This window comes from Leucoraja erinacea, chromosome 18 (genome assembly GCF_028641065.1).
Source record: "Leucoraja erinacea ecotype New England chromosome 18, Leri_hhj_1, whole genome shotgun sequence".
Classification (NCBI taxonomy): Eukaryota; Metazoa; Chordata; class Chondrichthyes; order Rajiformes; family Rajidae; genus Leucoraja; species Leucoraja erinaceus.
Genome location: NC_073394.1, coordinates 31094761 through 31116858, shown reverse-complemented (window position 1 = coordinate 31116858; position 22098 = coordinate 31094761). Strand labels below are relative to the sequence as shown.

General features: G+C 44.8%; 1 protein-coding gene across 3 annotated transcripts in view; it reads left to right on the top strand.

Moving 5' to 3' along the window:
- The first annotated feature begins 1572 nt into the window (after positions 1–1572).
- creb3l1 (cAMP responsive element binding protein 3-like 1) overlaps positions 1573–22098 on the top strand; it is a 134200-nt gene continuing 113674 nt past the window's right edge. The window contains exon 1 of one of the 3 annotated variants that reach the window (XM_055649728.1): positions 1573–2004. In XM_055649728.1, the coding sequence (XP_055505703.1) occupies positions 1906–2004 (99 nt within the window). In that variant the 5' untranslated portion in view covers positions 1573–1905. The remainder of the gene's footprint in view (positions 2005–22098) is intronic. The other 2 variants (XM_055649726.1, XM_055649727.1) reach the window with 2 other exon arrangements.

Here is a 22098-nt window from a genome sequence, read left to right as displayed (position 1 = left end):
GGATAAGTGAATGAAGATAAATAATTTGCAGGGGTATGGCGTTAGAATGGGGAAGTGGGTTTGATTTCTCTTATGGTAGATTTGGCAGACCAAATGACCTCCTTCCATGCTGTAACAATTGTTACTCTATAATCCTTGTTTTGGCCTCCACTTTACACCATGGTGCAGTCTCCAGTGGTTGCAGATTCCAACAGTTTGATCGGTCACATGAGGCTAAGTGTGCTTCCAAATGTGCCAAGCCCTGCTTCTAACTAGTAAAAATACTTTATAGTATTAGGGAGGCTGGTGTTTAGAGGGTTCCAATGCATATTCCAGTGGCTGCATTTCTGTGCATTAGCTAGGACAAGAGAGTCAAGAGTGTTTTATTGTCATATGTCCCAGATAGAACAATTAACTTCTTACTTGTGACAACATAACAGAATATGTAAACATAGTACACTGTAAACAATATAATAAATGAAAAAAAAGTTCAGTGTGTGTGTATATACATATACTCACATATACACATATATACAGATCATACATATGTACACATAAACAACAACCAATAATAGTGCTATAATAGAAACAGAAAATAGGTGCAGGAGTAGGCCATTCGGCCCTTCGAGCCTGCACCGCCATTCAATATGATCATGGCTGATCATGCAACTCAGTATCCTGTACCTGGCTTCTCTCCATACCCCCTGATCCCTTCAGCCACAAGGGCCACATCTAACTCCCTCTTAAATATAGCCAATGAACTGGCCTCAACTACCTTCTGTGGCAGAGAATTCCACAGATTCACCACTCTCTGTGTAAAAAATGATTTTCTCATCTCGGTCCTAAAAGACTTCCCTCTTATCCTTAAACTGTGTGTTTAACTAATAACAGTAATAGTTCAGAGCTTGTAGTGTTTAATAGCCTAATGGTTTTTATAGCTGTTCTTGGACCTGGACGTTACAGTTTTCAGTCTCATGTACCTTCTTCCCGATGGCAGGGGTGAAATGAGCGTGTGGCCAGGGTGATGTGGGTCTCTGATGATGCTGGCTGCCCTTTTGAGGCAGCGACTCCGGTAAATCCCTTCGATGGCGGGGAGGTCAGCACCCGGGATGGACTGGACAGTGTTCACAACTTTCAAAGTTCCGACTGTATGGGATGGTTCTGATTACTGATTAGTTAGTAACACAGCACACGTGAAGTGTGTTTACCTGCACAGTGGGAGGCGGTGTGTGTTAAATTGGCTGCTCTGGGCGAAAATGGTGTCGCACAGCATAGTAACCTGTGGCTGGGGTGCAATTTCCATCGGAGGGGGTCTGGGGAACCGGGGTCACTGGACACTGCTGGGGTACAATGCGCGCCTGCCTTCCTTCCTGCCCTGTAGTTTCCACTCGCCGTCTGCAATGAGTTCGAAACAACTGTCAGGCGGTGGCAACTCTTGAAAATGAACGTTTAAAAAAAATATTAATGAAGGCTGCCCGGAGTTCTCAAACGGTTAATTGTAGAGAGAGGGCGTGACTTGAGGTGCGAGGGGGTTGTTGTGAGAGGGGTGTGAGCTGGGCAGTGTTCACACCAGGAGAGAGGGAGGGAGGGAGGGAGAGAGAGAGAGAGAGAGAGAGAGAGTGGGAGGGAGGGAGAGAGGGGAAGAGAGAGAGAGATCCAAAAGACAAGAACTTGGAGATCGAGCCGAGAGCTTGGGCACTGTCACATCAACCCCAGACACCAGACAGCTCGCAGCCCGGAGGATCTACAGGCACTTGGAGATCGAGCCCTTGGAGCGGGGCAGCGTGTTCGAGCCCCCGGTCGGCGGTGGCACAGGTCGGGGACGGGGGGGTTCACCAATCTGCCTGCACCCCCCCACAAGCCCCACACAGCTGCGAGACCCCAAGCACGGATTCCCCAGCGGACGAGCCCTGCGAGTCGGACACTATGGATATCCTGGACAACTTCGGGGCAGAGAAACTCTTCGCAGCTTCAAACCTTGTGGATCTGGAAGACTTGAACGAAGCTGATTTTCTCAGCAATGTGGTATGTGGCCGGTTCACCAGCTCGCCTTCTGCCCCATCCATCGCCCCGTCTCCATCCATACAGACACCATCCCTTCATTCTGCTCCTTTGTTCATTTCTCCACAATCCGCAAACATGCACACAAAATATACACACATTCAAAGCCGGGCACACACAAACACGTGCACGCACACTGCAGCTATACATACATTTACCAACACATACGCGCTTTTCCTTACTTGCGCACAAATACATCAATTACTTGTGTACATATACACACCTACAGACAGTATAAAACACACATACACATACATCGCTGCTGCAACGCTGAAATAATCACAGACCCTCGGAAACAAAACAGAAAACAGAGATCAGAGAGCAAAAGAGAGGACAGAAGCACAAATAGATGATCAGAGTAACAATACAGGCGTATGGGAAGATTACAGGCACAAAAAGACAGGTGCATTTAGAAACATTTAGAAAGAGGCGCAGGACCACACACGAACTTAAAAAGATGTGCATAAACAAATAGGTAAAGGTATGCAGTGACATATGCAACATGTGCATTCAAGTTGTTAACACAATCGCACCAACACACTTGCAGCCTCTCACCCAACACCTCACCACTGGCACATCTTCACACACTAGCGTATTCATCCATTCATCCTCAAAGCAAGGTACACATTGACTCACATAGACACAAGTAATTTTCATTTCTTGTGGCCTTCAACTAAAGTCGTACTCAAACAATATGTGCAAGGCTGTTGATAATATTTATAGAAATTGTCTGTAACGAGTTTGTCTGAGCAACAGAATGTGGCTGCATTCAACATGTGGGAGTTTGGTATGAAAGGAAGCCCGCCGTGCAGCCTGTACTGCTGTCTATTTAACTCGGCTGATATGCCCGTTTCATTTATATGTGGGACATTACGCAGAAAGCAGCGCCAATTGTTATGGATTGTTTAATAATTGTGGAGTTGACATTCCAATCACAACAGAGATGTTGTTATTGAAAATGATTCAGTCATAAATTTTACACCTACATTCGAAACTTGCGTCGAGGGAGGGCTAATGAAATGTTTAACCTGGGAAAGCATATGGAGTGAGATTCTTGCACTTGGTGCAACAATATTGGTGGTGGACAGAGACTAGATGGATGGGCGGGGAGGGGGGTGGGTGTCGTGTCCATCAGCTGTAACAGTAATGTGTTTTAAGCTTTGATATTTCTGCTGTTTACCAGGGGTGGTGAGAATAGAAAATGTGTGATAGGGAAATAAGGGGGTGGATTGGGCTGAGATTGCCCCAGACGTTTGTTAATAACTGATAACCAGCCTCTTACAAACTTACTTAGATATATAAAAAAGAGTATCAGGTAGATAGTGCAAGCACCAAACACAGAAGTGCAAATATGTGCATCAAATCTATTTTCACTCTGACTGGGTGAGTTGTTTGCTTTGTGTGGCAGTTTTGCATGTACCTGTTAAAGAGTTTTATATTTTGTCTTTTCAACTTTTTTTTCTTTTGTGGCAATAATTGTAAAGCAGCGATAGATAAAATGAAGTAAAACAATGTTGTGGAGGGTTATTGAGGGCAAATGGGAATGCAGAATTGAGCTTTGTCAGACCAGCTATGATGTAGTTAAATAGCAGAGCATGGTCAGGGAGCTGAGTGGCCTTATTTTGCTCCTAATTGGTACATTCATATTGTACTTGTAGCCATGGGTGAATGCTCTGACATGACTTTAAGTGTAGACATTTCCACCATTCACTGCTCCAATTCATTCATATGCCAATCAATTCTTCCTTGTCTGGATCCACTTATCACTTGTCTGCTTTTGCCCCACTTCTCCCTGCTCGCCTCTTTCTACCAGCTCTAGGGCCTGTCCCACTTGGACATCATTTGAGCGTCATGCATGTTACGCACGAGGATTTTGAGCATCCCAAAATCCTGGGGCGCCACGCGCTACTGCACGTCACTGCATACGTCACCACGCCTCACCACGTGTCATGACGCGCCAACCAATTTTTAGGATGTCGTGTAAATGATGCGCAAATGACGCCCAAGTGGGACAGGCCCTTTACTCTTTAAGCCTGAAGACGGCTCCAGACCTGGGGTTGCAGTTTATTTACCTCCACAGATGCTACCTGACTCACTGAGTTTCTGCAGCAGTTTGCATTTTTGTTCATGTCCTTTGTAATTGACTGTTCTGCAGTTTCTTTCATAGAAACATAGAAGCAGAAAATAGGTGCAGGCGTAGGCCATTCGGCTCTTCGAGTCAGCACCGCCATTCAATATGATCATACTGATCAGAAAGAATCAGTACCCCGTTCCTGTTTTCTCCACATATTCCTTGATTCCGAATCCCTTGATTGTTATCTTCATGTCACCACTTTTACTACTTTGAACACTTCCCCTTCTTCCCCATAACCTTCCTCCCTCCCCTCCTTAGGCTAACCTTACACCTATCTCTCCCGTCCACTCCACTTGCATTCCTAATCAATGTGCACCTCATCAATCGTCCAACTTCACAATTCACAACGTTAATTATTTTGTCTCACACCCTGTGTTTGTTCATCTCTGGGCTTTGTCCAGCCATCTGCCCATGCCCCCCCCCCCCCCCCCCCCCCCCCCTTGCCTGTGTTCACATATAACCTGCCATGCTTTGTCCTACCCCTCCACTCTTCTAGCTTTCATCTCCCGCCCCCCTGCAATCAGTCTGAAGAAGGGCCCCGACCCAAAATGTCACCTATCTATGTTCTCCAAGGATGCTGACTGACCTGCTGAGTCACCTTGTCCCCTTTTTTTTGTAAGCCAGCATCTGCAGTTCCTTACTTATATGCAGAGAGATTGACCAGAATTAAAGGACGTTCTTTTAAGAAGGAGTTGAGGAAGAATTTCTTTAGTCAGAACGTGGTGAATCTTTGGAATTCTTTGACACAGAAGGCTATGGAGACCAAGACAATGGATATTTATAAGACAGAAATAGATTATTGATTAGTACGGGTGTCAGGGGATATGGGAAGAAGGCAGAAGAATTGGGTTAGGAGAGAGAGATAGATCAGCCATGATAGAATGGTGGAGTGGGCCTGATGGGCCGAATGGCCTAATCCTGCTCCTATCATTTATGACCTGATGACTTGATTCTTGGTTTCTGGTTTGTTTGTTTCCCAGAGTGTTCTGGTTACTCCCACAACCCAAAGATGATCTGGTTGGTAAGTTAATTAGGCCACTCTGAATTACCCTGGTGTAGATGGGTGGCAGGAGAATCGGGATAGGGGTGTAAGTAGTGTGAGGGAGAATGGGTTACAAGAAAGAAGTTGATGAATGTGAATTCTGTGAGAGTGACATAGAAAGAGCTATGACCCTAATCATAATCATACTCTATTAGCCAAGTATGTTTTGCAACATACGAGGATTTTGAATTGCCATACAGTCATACTATTAAAAAGCAACAGAACACACAAAATACATTTTGACATAAACATCCACCACAGTGACTCTTCCACATACCTCATTGTTGGGGGGGGGGGGTTGAATACCTCAGGGGGGGGAGGGGGGGGGGGGGTTGAATGTTGTGCGGCTATTTTCTATGTTTTCTATGGAGAAGGCAGGCACGGGTTATTGATACGGGACGATCAACCATGATCACTATGAATGGCGGTGGACAGAGACTAGATGGGTGCGTATGGGGGGGGAGAGGCTCATATGGAAGATGCCAAGTACCTGGTGTAGGAGTGAGGGGGGTGACAGTGCAACTCGATTGGAGTGAGAGACCTGATGGGGGCAATGACTTAAAGTTTGTTAAATCACAAACTGCTTCTCTTACATTTTCCTTTCCTTATTGCCCGGTGGAGTGTTATTAGAAACTATCCCTTCCCTCTCTTGCAGTGGATCTATTATAGATGTGCTTGGGTGTTACTTCCATCAACTGTAACAGTAATGTTTTTTAAGCTTTAATATTTCTGCTGTTTACCAGGGGTGGAGAGAATAGAAAATGAATGATAAGGAAATAAGGGGGTGGATTGGACTGAGATTGCCCCATAATCCAGTGTTAATAGACTGATTAACAGCCTCTTACAAATTTACTTAGATATATAAAAAAAGAGTATCAGGTAGATAGTGCACGCACCAAATACAGAAGTGCAGATATGTGCATCAAATCTATTTTCACTCTGACTGGGTGAGTTATTTGCTTTGAGTAAATTGTGTGGCAGTTTTGTATGTACCTGTTAAAGAGTTTTATATTTTGGATTTTCAACTTTCTTTTCTTTTGTGGCAATAATTGTAAAGCAGAGATAGATAAAATGAAGTAAAACAATGTTGTGAAGGGTGAATGAATGGCGGTGCTGGCTTGAAGGGCCGAATGGCCTCCTCCTGCACCTATTTTCTATGTTTTCTATTGGAGCTTACCGACGTTGGTCTCTTAACCGAGACTGCGAGCTCCTTGATGTTAAAGTCCGCAGGCCACGGTTGGAGCGTCGATCCCAGGCAAGGGATTGGCTCCGATGGTAAGTCTAAAACCTCGCGGTGGGGCTCAATGTCAGTCTCGAACAAGGCTTCCAGTTCCATGATGTTAGGCTGCAGAGCGACCGGAGATACGATCCGGAAAACAATCGCATCTCCGGCAAGGTAAGAGATTGAAAACACGTTTCCCCCGACCCAACCCCCCCCCCCCCCCATCCCATAAAACAAACCAGAGAACATTAACACACATTTGTTAAACACACTAAAAATAACAAAAAAAGACGAAAAGGACAGACAGACTGTAGGCAAGGCTGCCATTGAAGTGCCACCCAGTGGTGATATACAAGCTATAGAAAGGCCTGACCCACTGAGTTGCTCCAGCACTTTGTGTTAATCTATAACAAGAGTTCAATCATCTATTGTTGTGAGAAAATATGAATATTTTTCACCTTGTTCATCCTTTATCCTGTTTTGAGCCAATTTAACATGACCTCCCAACTACTATACACAATGCTTGGACTGATGAAGGCCAATGTGCCAAAAGCTTTTTTGACCACCCTATCTACCTGTGATGCCACTTTCAAGGAACTATGAACGTGCACTCCTAGATCTCTGTGCTCTACAACATTCCCCAGAGTCCTGTCATTCACTGTGTAGATCTTGCCCTTATTAGACTTCCCAAAATGCCCCTCTATGTATTAAATTCCATCAACCATTCCTCAGCCCACTTGCCCAACTAATCAAGATCCTGCTGCAGTTTTTGACAACCATCCTTGCTATCTACAATACTACCCACTTTAGTATCATCTGCAAACTTGCTAATCATGCCGTATGTTCTCATTCAAATCATTGACTATAGCAATGGGCCCAGCATCAAACAATGAGGTACACCACTAGTTATAGGCCTCCAGTCCCAAAAAGCAACCTTCCACCGTAACCCTCGGCTTCCTTCCATGAAGCCAATTTTCTATCCATTTGAATAACATGTTACTGTTTATAGTTCCCTGTCCATCTATTCTCCTTTATGGCCAATGGACCAAATCATGTTTTATCCTTGACCAGGTTATGCTAAGAACTGTCAACAACATCCTCCTTACTCCACCAGTTTGTCCCTGTCTGTGTTGGCATGTTGAACCTGGGAAGTCAGATACGAGCTGAAGGTTGTATGCCGGTGGACCTTGTCTGCCTGTTGTATGGCTTGAGTTTACCATGGAAGCCTTCAGTTGAGCACTGCTGTGCTGAGGGATTGGATGCACTTCACACATGCCCCCTCAGCTCCTACTAGTCATGCCTGGTGTAAGTGATTTAATTAATAGAATAGGATTGCCAATCTTGAGTAAGAAGTTAATTCCTTGAGTAAAAGATGTACAAGACATTGGCAAGACCACATTTGGAGTATTGTGTTCAGTTTTGTTCACCCTGCTATTGGAAATATGTTGTTAAGATGCAAAGCGTGCAGAGAAGATTTACGAGGATGATGCTAGGCCTCAAGGGAGAGGCTGGGCAGGCTCGGACTTTATTCCTTGGAGTGCATGAAGATGAGGGATGATTTTATGGAGGTGTATGAAGGGAATAAATAGGGTAGATACACAGATTTTTTTTACCCAGAGTGGGGGCATCAAAAACCAGAGGACATAGGTTTAAGTTGAGAGTGGAATGTTCTAATAGGAACCTAAGGGGGGTTTCACGCAGAGAATGTTGGGTATATGGAACAAGCTGCCAGAGGGGGTAGTTGAGTCAAATACGATAACAACATTTAAAAAGACAATTTTGACAGGTACATGAATCGGAAAGGTTTTGAGCGATATAGGACAAACGTGGGACTTGTGTTGGAGGGGGAATCTTTGTTGGCATGGGCGTTGGGCCGATGAGCCTGCTCACATGCTGTATGACCCTATGCAGGTAAATCATTTTTTTCTTTTCAGGGTTTTTAATTAATTTTCAGTGCAAAAGTATTTTAATTCAATTTTTTTTTTTTTTTTTAATTGAGTTTATATAAATTCTCTTAAATGTCTCTTGACTTCAAATGCCTCTGCCAGTAGTGTGCGAGGAGAAAAACTTGCCATAGGTACAGCCTGATGATTACGCTTCCAAGTCATTGTTGCTTGTTGTGTTGCACTCCACTTGGTGGGCTGGCCATCAGTTATGGAGGGTCAGCTCAGCCAGATCTCTCAGTCTGGGTGGTTTGGGCAACAGGGGTGGTGAGTTCAGGCAGCCAGATGGTTCTTGGCAAATTCAGCTGCTATTTCTCCCTCGGGTTTGCTGCCTCCATGTTTATTTTGGCTGATTTATACTTTATCATTGTATTCCTACCTTGTTCCTGGTTTGTTCCGGTTCCTGTTGTACAAACAGTTTGCTGGGCGCAATCTCTCTCACGAATCAAAAGGATTAGAAATTCTAATCCCTCTCCATTGACTGAAGCTAGTAATCTGGTCCTCTGCAGTACCAAGGGAATGCTGCCTCATTGAGGTGATCTTCCACTTGTGTTAAACCGAGTAGATTTCTGGCCTCTCATTTGGCTGTAAGTAGAGCCTTGCAGTCTGCTTTGGCATGGACGCTTAGAGCAACATTTACAATGTTTATCTCTCAGTCAACGCCTCTAAAACAAACGAATCACTTATTTATCTCATAAATAAGACTAATCTGTTTGACCGATCTTGCAGCGGATAAAATAGCTGTTACATTTCCCATGTGACAAAAGTGACCACACACCAAAAATACTTAATCAGCTGCGAAGCAGTTAAGACTGTGGTGATCTCTATGAAAATACTTCCTCTCTTTGCAATGTGCCTGTGAGTGCACCTAGTCTATTCTGTGTACTTTTCTCCATTCCACAGTTTATTATTTATGTGTGACTGAGATGTTTTCAAGTTTGGACATCATTTGTTCCTGTGCTTGTTCTCAGTGTGTTATTGTTTTAATGTTTCCGGTGCGTGTCCTGGTTTATTCCTGGTGTGTATCCTTGTTTCTTCTGAAATTTGGCACCAACCTGTGTCTGAATAACATACAGTATGTACCACCATTGAATATGCATGTGTAGATGTTCCATTCTGTATGAAGATATCACAGGTATCTTTATAGATCTGTATGTGTACATATGTGCTACCTGAGTACATCTCTGCACTGCCTGCCCAATGGTATGCCAGTCTTATAAACTACCAGTGCAAATGTGCATGAGATTCTCTCTGTATGAATTTATAACTGACTATTTGCTTATTCAACTTTCACTATGTACACCTTTTGCATGTGGCTGTTTCTTTGTCTCTTCTCTCAATAGCAATTTGCAGCCACTCTGTGCTTTTATTGTGGAAAACTTTTTCAGGGGCACTGGCATATAACAAGAGAAGGGAGGAAGTGGACAAATGAGCACCAGCTTTGTAGAAGGGCAGGGATTCAGGTGGCATTGTGCCAAGCTGCATATATGCACAAGTATGATAAATGACACATTAAGCATAGCTGGAGTTATGCTAAGCATTATGATCACATGATAATTGGCCGTAAATGAGTGTCATGATCATGATTGAGTGGCGGTGCAGGCTTGAAGGGCCGAATGGCCTACTCCTGCACCTAGTTTCTATGATGGCTGATCAAGAGCTCCATATTCACCAATGAGATGCTGTTCCTCAAACTCCTCCAACTTGCAAAGTGGAGGAATTGAAGGAACAGCACCTCATATTTTCTTTGGGCAGCTTACAACCCAGTGGCATGAATATTGATTTCTCTAACTTCAAGTAACCCATACGTTCCCTCTCTCTCCATTCCTCCCCTACCCTAGTCCACTTGTTGATTTCACTGTTTGTATTCCTGCGTGATCACTTCATCACCAGCCAACAATGGACAATGGACAATGGTGCACTCCAGCTTTTCTGAGTCCTCAATGTAGGCTCTGCTTTATTTTCTACCTTCTCATACTTCTAGTTTCCCCCACCCTGACTCTCAGCCTGATGAAGGGTCTCGACCCGAAATATCACCTATACCTTTTCTCCAGAGATGTTGCCATACCCTCTGAGTTACTCCAGCATTTTGTGTCTTTATCTTCAGTCACAAGCATGCATTTGGCTTCCCTAGTTTAGAGAAGTCAAGAACGTAAAAGCACTACACTAGACTGAAAGGAGTATAAAGAAGTCCTACTTCAGCTGGAAGGTGTAATAAGCGAATTTGGTTTTACAACTGCGCATGCGTGAGTTTGCCCAGGTCATGGGTCATTCGGGATAAACATTCTCGCCAGCTGAGCTACTGTGTGTATACGTTACGATCGATAATTGTTTTGACCTGCGTTTCATACATATTTTCCAGTTTTGCTTCTCCCAGGTAAGAAAATATTGCTTTCAAAACTATTAACTAGGTGTATTTATGGTTCATTTGTGCAAATCTACGATGATTGTTGTGGTTTTATTGGCTTTTCCGTGGTCGCTTGCTGACCCGCTTCAGTGAGTGAGCGAGATCGTGACAATGAATAACAACCATTTTTTATTGCTTTTGTTTTAGAGAGGAGGGAGAGAATGAAATCAAATGTATGATTTCTTTAACTATCAATGGATAATATGAAAAGTATTTGTGGGGTTTTCACCTCTTACTACACTAGTCCACCCTATGCGAACGTGGCACCGACGGACGAGAAGCCGAAGCAAAGAAGTGGAAGCCAAATAACCGAATAGAATCAAAGCCGAAACGCCAAATAACTGAAAGCGCACAAAGCCAAAACGCCAACTAACCGAAAGGGCGGGACGCCTAAAAGCCAACTAACCAAAAGACTGCATCGCCTAAAAGCAAACTTACCGAATGGCCGCTCTGCCGAAATGCCACTTACCCAAAAGGCGGCGTCGCCTACAAGCCAACGGACCGAATGCCGCTCAACAGAAAAGTCAAATAAAGGACATGACGTTGCCGGGGGGCGGGACTTGTCAGCGATTGGTCCAGACCCCCGCGTCCATCACATCACTGTGGAGGGAGGCACATTGTCCCACACCTCCGCTCCACCCGACCCACAACCCGTCATAGCGCGGCCGCACAGGGGAGACGAGGCGGAGGGTGGCTGTGGGAGAGTGGGGGCTGTCCTGAGGGATGCGCTCCTTTGGCCGCTTACACTTGGTGCTTGGGTTCAGATTGCCCAGTCACCTATGGCTTGTGTGGGAAAATGACCACCACCTTCCCGCCTCCATCAGCCAGTGATGTGATGGACGCGGAGGTCTGGACCAATCACTGACAAGAACCGCCACCCGGCAACGTCATGTCCGTTATTTGATTTTTCTGTTGAGCGGCATTTGGTTCGTTGGCTTGTAGGTGACGCCGCCTTTCGGTTAATTGGCTTTTAGTCGTCCCGCCCTTTCGGTTATTTGGCGTTTCGGCTTCGTACGCTTTCGGTTATTTGGCGTTTCGGCCTCGTTTCCATTCGGTTATTTGGCTTCCACTTCTCGTCCGTTGGCACCACGTCTGGGTACCCTAGTCCACAGCCATGGGCAGTTTGCACGTTTGTTGACTTCTGAATGAGTTCTACTGGTACATGTGTAAGTAAAGTTTTGTCGTACAAAACGTAGTCATGAGTCAACAGACTGATCAGTTGATTTGCTACAATTAGCTTAAGGCTAGTCAAGTCGTGGAAGAAAATTAGTTGGCCTAATCACACAGGACTTCTGATTAATACCTACTGGCTGGTGGCTGCTGCAGCAGAGTAAATATTTAACCATGAAGGCAAGCAATCAGTAGCTCACTGAGGTGGAGAATGAGCTCAGCTCCCAGAGACTTAACGGCTACCTAAACTTACTATTTTCTTCCGTTGTTTCACTCTCATGGGAGCCACTTCGACTAAACGTAAAAGTTATCCCAACATAAAGAGTATATTTCAGCATCGGCATGTTGGCACAGGCAAGATTTGCATTGTGGTTGACCCACCGTATGAATCCAATACATTCTTTGTTTATCCCGAATTACCTTTTGATAAAATCCCATGATTCATTGCGCGCACGAGATACCGAACTTACTTATTGGACCCTGGTAGGATGTAGCCTGCAAAAGATGTTCATTGGTGGTCCATTGAGCTAACAGTGCTGTATGCAGCAGCTATGAAACATAGAGCCAGATGGTTCAGAAAAAGGCTCTCTGAGTCATGCAGTTCATGCTGGCAATCAAATGCCCTGTTGCACTAATACTACACTCTGATCCCATCTTATTCCCCCATCATTCCCGTCAACTTACACTCAGGTTCTACTGGTCCCTTGCAGCAAGAGCTATTTACAGTTGCCAATTAACCTACCAACCGGTGTGACGGGAATGTGGGAAGTAACTGGGGCACTCAGAGGAAACCTATGTGGTTAAAGGAGAATGCGCAAAGTACATTCACTAGATGTCAGGATGGAACCTGGGTTGCTGTAGTTGTGAGGCAGCAACTCTATTCCACACGCTACGAGGGTTTGCTTTGTTTCTGAAATCCATTCAATATCACTGCAGCATGTTTATGCTCCCAACCAGGGATGAATATCCAGAAAGAGCATTGAATCTCCTCCAGTTATAGAGAAAGATGCTGTGGGGAAGTGGAGGCTATACTCAAGTGGTGGCTAAACTCAAGTGGAAGTTGAAGCTATACTCAAGTGGTGGTGAGTAAGAGAAGAACCAGGGTGAAGAAAATGGTGAAAGGTGAATGGCAATAGATGTTGCTATTATGCTAGAGGTGCTGGATAGTGCAGTGCATAACCTGCTGAAAGTAGAGACTGACGAATTGAAGGTGAGTTCTCAAGATGTTGTGGAAGGGATGAATAAGATGGGGGAGAAAGAAAGGTCTCTCAACTCTGTGCAATCAGTCACGAAAATCCTTGTTGAGGGAATTTGCTGTTGAGGGAGAAAGCCCCATTTGAAGCATTGGCATGGAACTATGTGATGGAAGTGGCAAACAGTGTGGGAGAATAAGTAAGTTTACAATGGATGTTGCTTGCTAGCTCACATCCAGAAATTTGGCACAGGGAAGAGTGGCGGATCATGAAAAGTTGAGGCCATGTTAAAAACTGATGTTAAAAAATGGGACTGAAGCAAATCATCTTGTCTTCACGTTTTGTTATTGTGCACTGAATCCTCTCTGCAGTTCAGCCAATGCCAGGCTACTGCCCTGCCGAGCTTTATGATATATATTGTTTGCTGGGCTTTTCAGTTCTCAATCTATGCCAGGCTACACAACCCAAACCTTTCTTCTTTCAATTAATTTTAATGATCTTGGATATGGATCTGAGCTCCCGCTTTGAACCACAGCATTCTTTCTGATGATGGTGCTTCCACAATGCTGCTGGGATTTGCACTCAGTTACAATCAGGGGGCCTGCAATATATCTCCAAATCAGGATGATGCACCATCTGGAAGAAAAGCCATAGGTGGCAGAGTTCCCATGTATGTGCCTCTGCCCATTTTGTTCATATGTAGAAGTTGCTCATATTCCTCATTAATAATGCAGCTGCGTCACAGACTAGGACATTGTAAACGCACTAACCACTAAAGTATCAGAACTTCACAATATCCAGTCCAGAATATTTTGGCTCCTGTGATACTCAGTCGACAGTAGACTCAGCACTCATTTATATTAAACTTGCAACCGTGCCAGTTTGGGAATACATCCATACATTTATTCAACCTTCTCTAGATTACTAGTATATTCTTATGAGAGGTTACAGGACCCTGTGTTTCAGGTTAAACTACACTTCCTGTCCCCACAACCTCCTATTTCCATTTTCTCCTCTTCGGAAATCCTCATATCCTCCTTGGCTTGGTTTTACCTCTGGTATTTTATTGGAGCATTGTTTTTTTTTGTCAGCAGACTCCACCATGGGGATAAAAAAAACATCACCTACCTTAAAACCACTCCTTATCTCCCTGCATCTTATATGGCACAATAGTTTCATAGTGATATTGTGATTAAATTAAATTCATGGACAACTAAGTGCCCTTCTAGGATACTATTACACTTAGATTTAGGCTATTTCTAGAATGTAATAACTACATCACTTGGAAAGAACCTTCACATTTTTAATATCCTTGTGACAGGAACTACTTAACGTTCAAAACCATATTTTTGGGTGAATGGGTGGTCAGAATTGGTCGGCTTCAACCAATTTTCCATGGAATAAGACAACTGCACAATATTTCATCTACTTTAGCTTTGCATTAGTAGGCACAGCAGATGGAGCATAGGGGCAGGTGTAATAGCCCTGCCTCACGGTGCGAGTTCATTCCAAGAGCTCTCCCGAGTTTAAAAAAAATCAAACTCGTGGTAAGCACGGAGAATGAATGTAGCGGGTACGTCGGAGCTCGGGGACGTCTCTTAGCGCGAACGGCAGGTACTCGGGAAGCCTCGCTAACGGCAGGTAAGCACGGGAAGACTCTGAAGATTTTTCAACAGATGAAAAATGTCCACGAGAGCCCTGAGCACTGACGAGTGGCCATTACCGTAAATCTCCAAGTTCAAATCAGCGCAAACTCGGGAGAACTCTTGGAATGAACTCGTATCGTGGGACAGGGGTTTAAATATGAAAACATGACAGGACTTGGCGATCCTAGAAAATTGGGCAGAGATATGAAGGAAAAAATTGGCGTTGTTTGTGATGTTATCTGCACCCTCAGTCGAATACATTTAATTTGCTTCTCATCAGGTAACATAATGGAGAAAATATTCAATAGTTTGAGACATTGGTAGTATCTATACTACCGGACAGAATGGCATCTGATCTCTACTGCTCATTTGTCTCAGGATTTAAGGTTGTGTGGTGGGAGATGTTTGTAATTTGATGAGCAGTTGAAATTTCTTTTTGCCCCTCAGTCATTCCGCACTATCTCCCCCCCCCCCCCATTGTTACATTACAGCTTGTCCTCCCCACTTAATGAACGCATGACTTGCATACAGCCCAAACATATGACTGAGCATTTGGGAGACTGGTGAGATGATATGCAGGCATCCTCTGCTGTGTTGGGACTTGTTTGGCCTCTGCATGTCTGACTTGTGAACTGTTTGGGTTGCAAACTGATCTTGAGAGTGGAACTCTCTTGTAACTCAGAAGGGCATGAATAAGTCAACACTGCTCGATTGATAAAGCATCCTAATATTAAAGATTCATCAACGCCACCATGTGGAATCCTCAAACGGACATTCGGATATTTAACGGGTACCTTGGAAAACATTTTTTCTACATATTAGGCATAACATTTTGGAGGCGAGGAGAGTCATGACAGAAGGAAATACATGCAAGCTGTTTTGTGTTCAGACATTGGTACTGTTCTGAGATGTTGGCTGCACCAATCTATAAACTCCAGAGATTATTCATTTCTCCAGTAGTCTGTCTGGCTACTGCCTTGGGGTTCAGGAGAGTTTCTTATCACCCAAAGATAATCAAGTTAATGAGGTCCATAATGGGAGAAGGAGTCTGTTGGAATATGTTAAAGCAAGGCAGGATGAATAAGCCTATGTAAACAGGAATGTTGGATATTGAGGGCATTGCACTCTCCATGTGGGAGTCTAGACTAAAATGATTCTGCTTTATCTTGCCCTGGTTCAATGTCTCTTTTATCAGATATTTACAGAATGCCAGACCTTCTAACAGACCATTTTCTGCCTCCCATCAGAATGGTGCCTGCTTATTTTCACTGGTGCCTGCTCCTTGCTGTCCTAACGTATATATTTGCAGACAGCGCTGCACACCTCGTGTTGTGAAGCATCTTATTATTTTGCTGAAACTGTTGTTGAGATTTATAGGTCTCTACCCCTGGTTTAGGTACTTTATCTAAGTATTCAATGTCAGTAATCATGATATTTTCTGAATGAAAGGGTGCAAAACGTAGGCAGCTTTATGGCCTATTAGAATCACGAAAGGAACAATTCAAGCTTGATAAGCAGTCAACCCTGTCAGGGATGGGAGTGCTTAACTTGGCCTTGCATAGCTACGTTTAGTCTGATACCCTTGAATTAGGCAAATCAGTTTAGACTCCTCCATGGAGACATTGAACTATACAACAAAAAAGCAGGCCCTTCGGCCCAACTCATCCATACTGACCAACTACCTCTAAATCATTCCTAACCAGGTACCTCTACATATGACCTTTAAATGTTGTAAGTATATAAACTTCTGCCAGCTCATTCCATATTTGCACATACCCTACCCCCCCCCCCCCCAACCCCCCCCCTCATCCCCTCCCCCCCCCCCCCCCACCCCTCCCCCCCTCCTGCATGAGTAGAAAAAAAGTTGCCCCTTGGGTCCCTTTTCCCTCTCGCCTTAAGCCTAAGCCATCTAATTTTAAATGTGCCTAAAAAACCTGTGGCTATTCACCTTATTTATGCCCTCATGATTTTATATACCTCTATAAGGTTTAGGTTTGTTATTGTCATGTGTACTGCGGTACAATAAAATGGTTTGCATGCTATCCAAATGGATCAGATAATACTGTACATTAATACGATCAAGCCAAACCTATTGGTAGAGCAAAGGGAAAGATGCAGAGTGCAGAATATAGTTCTCAGTGCTGTAGCACAGCAGTTCCATAGACATAGTTTCTTGGGCAGAGTTCCTACTAAGCTGTGATGCAACCTAGCAGTATGCTTTTTCCATGGTGCGTCTGTAGAGGTTGGCTAGAGTTATTGGAGACAAGCTAAATTTCCTCAGTTTCCTGAAGAAGTAGAGACATTGATGTGTCTTCTCGGCTGTCATTTCAATGTAGTTGGTCCATGACAGACTTGGCAATATGTACACAAAGGAAATTGAAGCACTCAACCATTCGCACTTCAGCACCATTGATGCCGATTTGGGCACGGACTCCACCACAATTCCCCCAGATTATATCACTCTACAAGGGGAAATTTACAGTGGCCCATTAACCTACCAACCTGCACTTTTTAGAATGCGGGGGACCTGAGCATCCAGAGGAAATTCACGCGGCCACAGTGAGAACGTATAAACCATACAGGCAGCATTCCCGTCAGGATTGAATCCGGGTCTATGGTGGTGTGAGGCAGTGGTTCTACAAGCTGCACTCCCGTGCTACATTAGTTTGTTTTGGGGCAGGACAGATTAAAAAATGCCAATGGATTTTCACGCTATTGAATAGTTAGGTAATTGAATTGTCATTGAATGAAGAAGATTAACTCTGATAAACTCAATGTTTGGAAGAAGCTGGCGAGGTTTTTGTATTCACAAGCGATTTCTGTAAATGTAGTTTTTCTTCCTTGCTCAAGGTTACTTCGGTGCAGTCCATGTTTTTACACAAAGTCATGATCATTGACATTCAAATGTTGTCATAGGTTGCTGCTGGTGCCGTTTTGGTGCTTTTGTCAATATCTTTTGTTAATTTGATTTTCAATTTTGCATGAGGATGCTGTCCATATCATTTCAGTATTTTATTTTACATGAGGATGTAGTAGGCAAGATTTGGTTGTTTTTACATTGGTATGTTGTCAGTACGATTCTGGTGTTCCATGAGATTTACTTGGTTTCATACATGATTGCTGTCAAAATGATCCATATATTTTTGCATTAGCTTCATTCCCTTTGATGCATGCGTTTATCTCAAGGTCACAAATCAATCTGACTGTCACAGCATTGGATGAAGGAGATGTGTTGGTCTGAAGATGGACACAAAATGCTGGAGTAACTCAGCGGGCCCGGCAGCATCTCTTGAGGGAAGGAATGGGTGCAGTTTCAGGTCGAGACCCTTCTTCAGACTTTAAAAAAAGGATGAACTGGGATGTCTGGAACCGGAGTTGGAATCCCCGAGGTAGAAGATGGAGGCGCAGGCAAGCATCGAGAAAACACATTCAAGATTCAAGATTCAATTTATTTGTCATTTGGACCCCTTGAGGTCCAAACGAATTGCCGTTTCTGCAGCCATACATTACAAACAAATAGACCCAAGACACAACATAATTAACATAAACATCCATCACATCGCTGTGATGGAAGGCCAAAAAACCTTATCTCTCCACTGCACTCTCCCCCCCCCCCCCCGATGTCAGAGTCAACGTCAAAGCCCCCCGGCCGGTGATGGCGATGGTCCCGCGGCCATTAAAGCCACGCCGGGTGATGCAAGGTCGCACACCGGGTCTTGATGTTAGAGCCCCCGGCGTGCGCTCGCAGAGTCCCGCGGCCATTCCAAGCCGCGCGGGGCGGTGATGTAAGGCCCCGCTCCAGGAGCTCTTCAACCCCGCAACTCGGGCGGGAGAAGTCGCCGTTGCGGGAGCCCTACTGAAAAGCGGTCTCCCTCCAGGGACCCGCGGGCTCCCGGTGCCGCCGTCTGCCAGACCCGCAGTTGCAGCCTCCTAATCTCCGGAGGTCGGGCCGCAGCAGCAGCAGCGCTCCACCACCGCTCCACCCGCTCTGGACTCGGCCAGCTCCGCGACGGTGAGGTGAGTCGTCGGCACCAGAGGCCCGGTCTTCCTGTTGGAGGCCGCTCCTCGTTGCAGCCCCAACGACAACGGAGACCCGACAAAGAAAAGGTCGGGTCTCCCGTGCAGGGAGAGATTTAAAAGTTACCCCCTCCCTCCCACCCCCCCACACACACACCCCTACAAAAAATAACAAAAACTACATAGAAACATAGACAAAAAATAATAAAAACGCAGACGGGCTGCAGAGGCCGCTGCTGACGAGAGTCGCGCCGCCTACCGGATGTGGCTGTGGTAGCGAGTCTGGGTTAAAATGTGGTTGTAGAGTCGTGGAGCAGGAGGAATCACAGAGGGGGAGCAACGAGAGAGGATGTTGCAGAACACTCGTCAGAGAAAGAAGGAGAACTTCTTCAAAGTAGACATGCCTTGAGGAGATTTTGCAATGGAGCAGAGGAAACGTGTAGAAAGAAACTGCTGATACGGGTTTAAACCGAAGATAGACACAAAATGCTGGAGTAACTCAGCGGAACAGGCAGCATCTCTGGAGAGAAGGAATGGGTGATGTTTCGGGTTGAGACCCTTCTTCAGGTTTGGACACCTTTGCTCCTCTTCAAAATGCTATAATTGGATCAGAAAGAGCAGAGTGGGCCTTGAGTTTAAACTCTCTCCTAATAGAGGCCATTTAGCAGTACACCCACGTGTCAGCCCCACTGTTGTGCTCCAGTCCTTGGGGTAGTGCCTGAAGCTGCAAAGCCATTCCTTGGAGATGGTAGAGCTACCATTGTGCTACGGCTAATATTTGTCAGATACATTTAAGGGCAAGTGGACGGCCAAGTTTGCGGTGGTAAAAGAGTTAAACCACCCCAGCGACAGGCTGTATTGAAAGCTACACGACCCCATCTGGCCCTGCGCAGTCATTTCCGGAGCGGTCCTTATTAAATGCTAAAACCAGATGTTATATTAACTCAAGCCAGAAACTCCAATATTCCACAAAAATATAAAAATAAAATCAACAGGGAGGCAATGAATGATCTCCTGCAGTAGATCTTGTTTATTTCTACACCTCCACCCACCCATTGGGTTCATAGGAGGTGTGAGTACTGTGTGATAGTTTTATGCTTGTCTTGGATCTATTACATATCACCCTGGATTCTCTCTCTCCTCCTAAATATGCAGACAGCAGTCTGTCCCACCCTCCCAGTTAAGTAGCTTTTTCACTTTCCCATTCCTGCCAATCCCCCAATTTGGATTGTTGTTGGCAAGGGTTGTGGAAAAGATATAATATCTAGCACTGTATCTGGCTGTGGATGACTGGGTAGGTGGATGGGTGTATTCTAGTGGTGGGAGCAGGGCCAAGGGGCAGAGGTGTTTATAGAGAATGTGAGTGGCCAGGGTGGGTGGCATGGCATCTGCCTTAGAAGTGAGGGAACAGTTTTGAGCAGTGGATGTGGAGTGGGAATGCAGCTCTGGTATAGAAACCAGGAATGGTTGGCTACATCCCTCTTATCCCTCACTGCCCTTGAGAATGGCAGCTGAAAAGAGTCCTTGCAATAGAAAATGATGAACAATTTCAAGAATGGTTTAAAGCTCAGATTAGCCTTTATATGAAAGCCCCCTTAGTAGCATCAGACCTCATATGATGTATCTATACACTGTAAATGGCTCGATTGAATGAATGGATGAATGAATGGATGAATGGATACGTTTATTAGCCAAGTATGTACACATACAAGGAATTTCCCTTGGTGCTCCGCTCACAACTAGCAACATGACATAAAGGAAACAATTAAGAATAAAACATAAAACATTAAAACATAACGAATAAAAAATAATAGTTTAAACATTAGAATGAAATTTTAAAAAAACAGAGCAAACGGAGGCCACAGACTTTTGGTTATTGAGTAGAGCTACTGCTCGTGGAACAAAAGCTGTTTTTATGTCTGGCTGTGGCGGTTTTGATAGTCCGGAGTCACCTTCCAGAGTCGTAATCATGTACTGTCTTTCTGTTGACTGGTTAGCGCGCAACAAAAACTTTTCACTGTACCTCGTTACTTGTGGCGTGAACTAAACTAACTAACTAAATAACTAGCCAACTAACTGATTTACAGCTTCCACATGGGTCTACACTTCTCCAAAAGAGAAAAACCCTTCCCCCACTGATGTTTTATAAATTGTGATCACAATTTGGATATGGCTATTGGCCGAGTTAAAGATGAGGCATTCGGGGGCAGAGGCAGGTGGAAAGGGAGATGTGCTTGGCAAAAAAATAATTGGTAATGTAGGCTAGGAATTTGATCAGCTACTGACATTGAGGAGACAGAGAGAAATGTAGACAATGCCGTAAAGTTATCCAACACTGAAACAGTTTTTTTGGTTCACTTCGGTGTGAGTCATCTAGCACCCATCTCTTCTCTATATATAACTAAAAGTCTTCATCTTGTTTGTTTTTTGTGTGTGTCAATCTGGTAAATTCCTATCTTCTTCCAAACGCTAGGTCACAGCCTTCCCATTTTCACACATCCCACTCACATTTTTCCCGTGGTGGCGATCTTCCTGTCACATTTCCACCTATATTTCCAAAGTTATTAATCGTTGAAATTTACAAAACAGCCCGAGTTCTTCAAACTCACCCATTTTGGAAAACAAAATCCGAGTGACATCACAATGCACTCGTAAGGAAGGATGGGCCACTCCAGGAGGGAGGGGCACTCCAGCGCTCACACCCCCCTCCCCCCACCTCCCCTCCCCCCCACATTTCCTCCCCTCCCTCCCACTCCCCCACCCCCCCCCCTACTACCTATCCCGCCCCACCACACCTCCCCCCAACCCCCCTCCAGTGCACAATGGGCTCTAAAGCTGTTGAGTGCCACACCCCCTGCCCCCTGTCCCTTCCCCCCTTCTCCCCGGGTTATTCATGATTAAAGTTAAAAAAAAACCAAATGGGTTGAGTTGGGGGAACGGCTGAGTACTGGAATATTACTATAATTTTGCACTCCTCTCATTTTGTCACATCAACATTCTCACCAGTCCCCCCCCCCCCCCCCCCCAGACTGCTGCTCACCTGCACTTTAAAGGCAATTTATGGTGGCCAATTAATCTATCAACTGTGGGTCTTTGGGATGCGGGAGATGACAGGAGCACCCAAAGAAAAAAAAACCCACACTGTCACAGGAACAACGTGCAAATTCCACACCGGCAGCATCAGAGCTTAGGATTGAACCTGGATATGCAACTAGCTGAGCTATATGCCATCCTGAGAAAATGGGAAACTACACTGTGCCAATAGTGTACTATTTTGAAAGCTG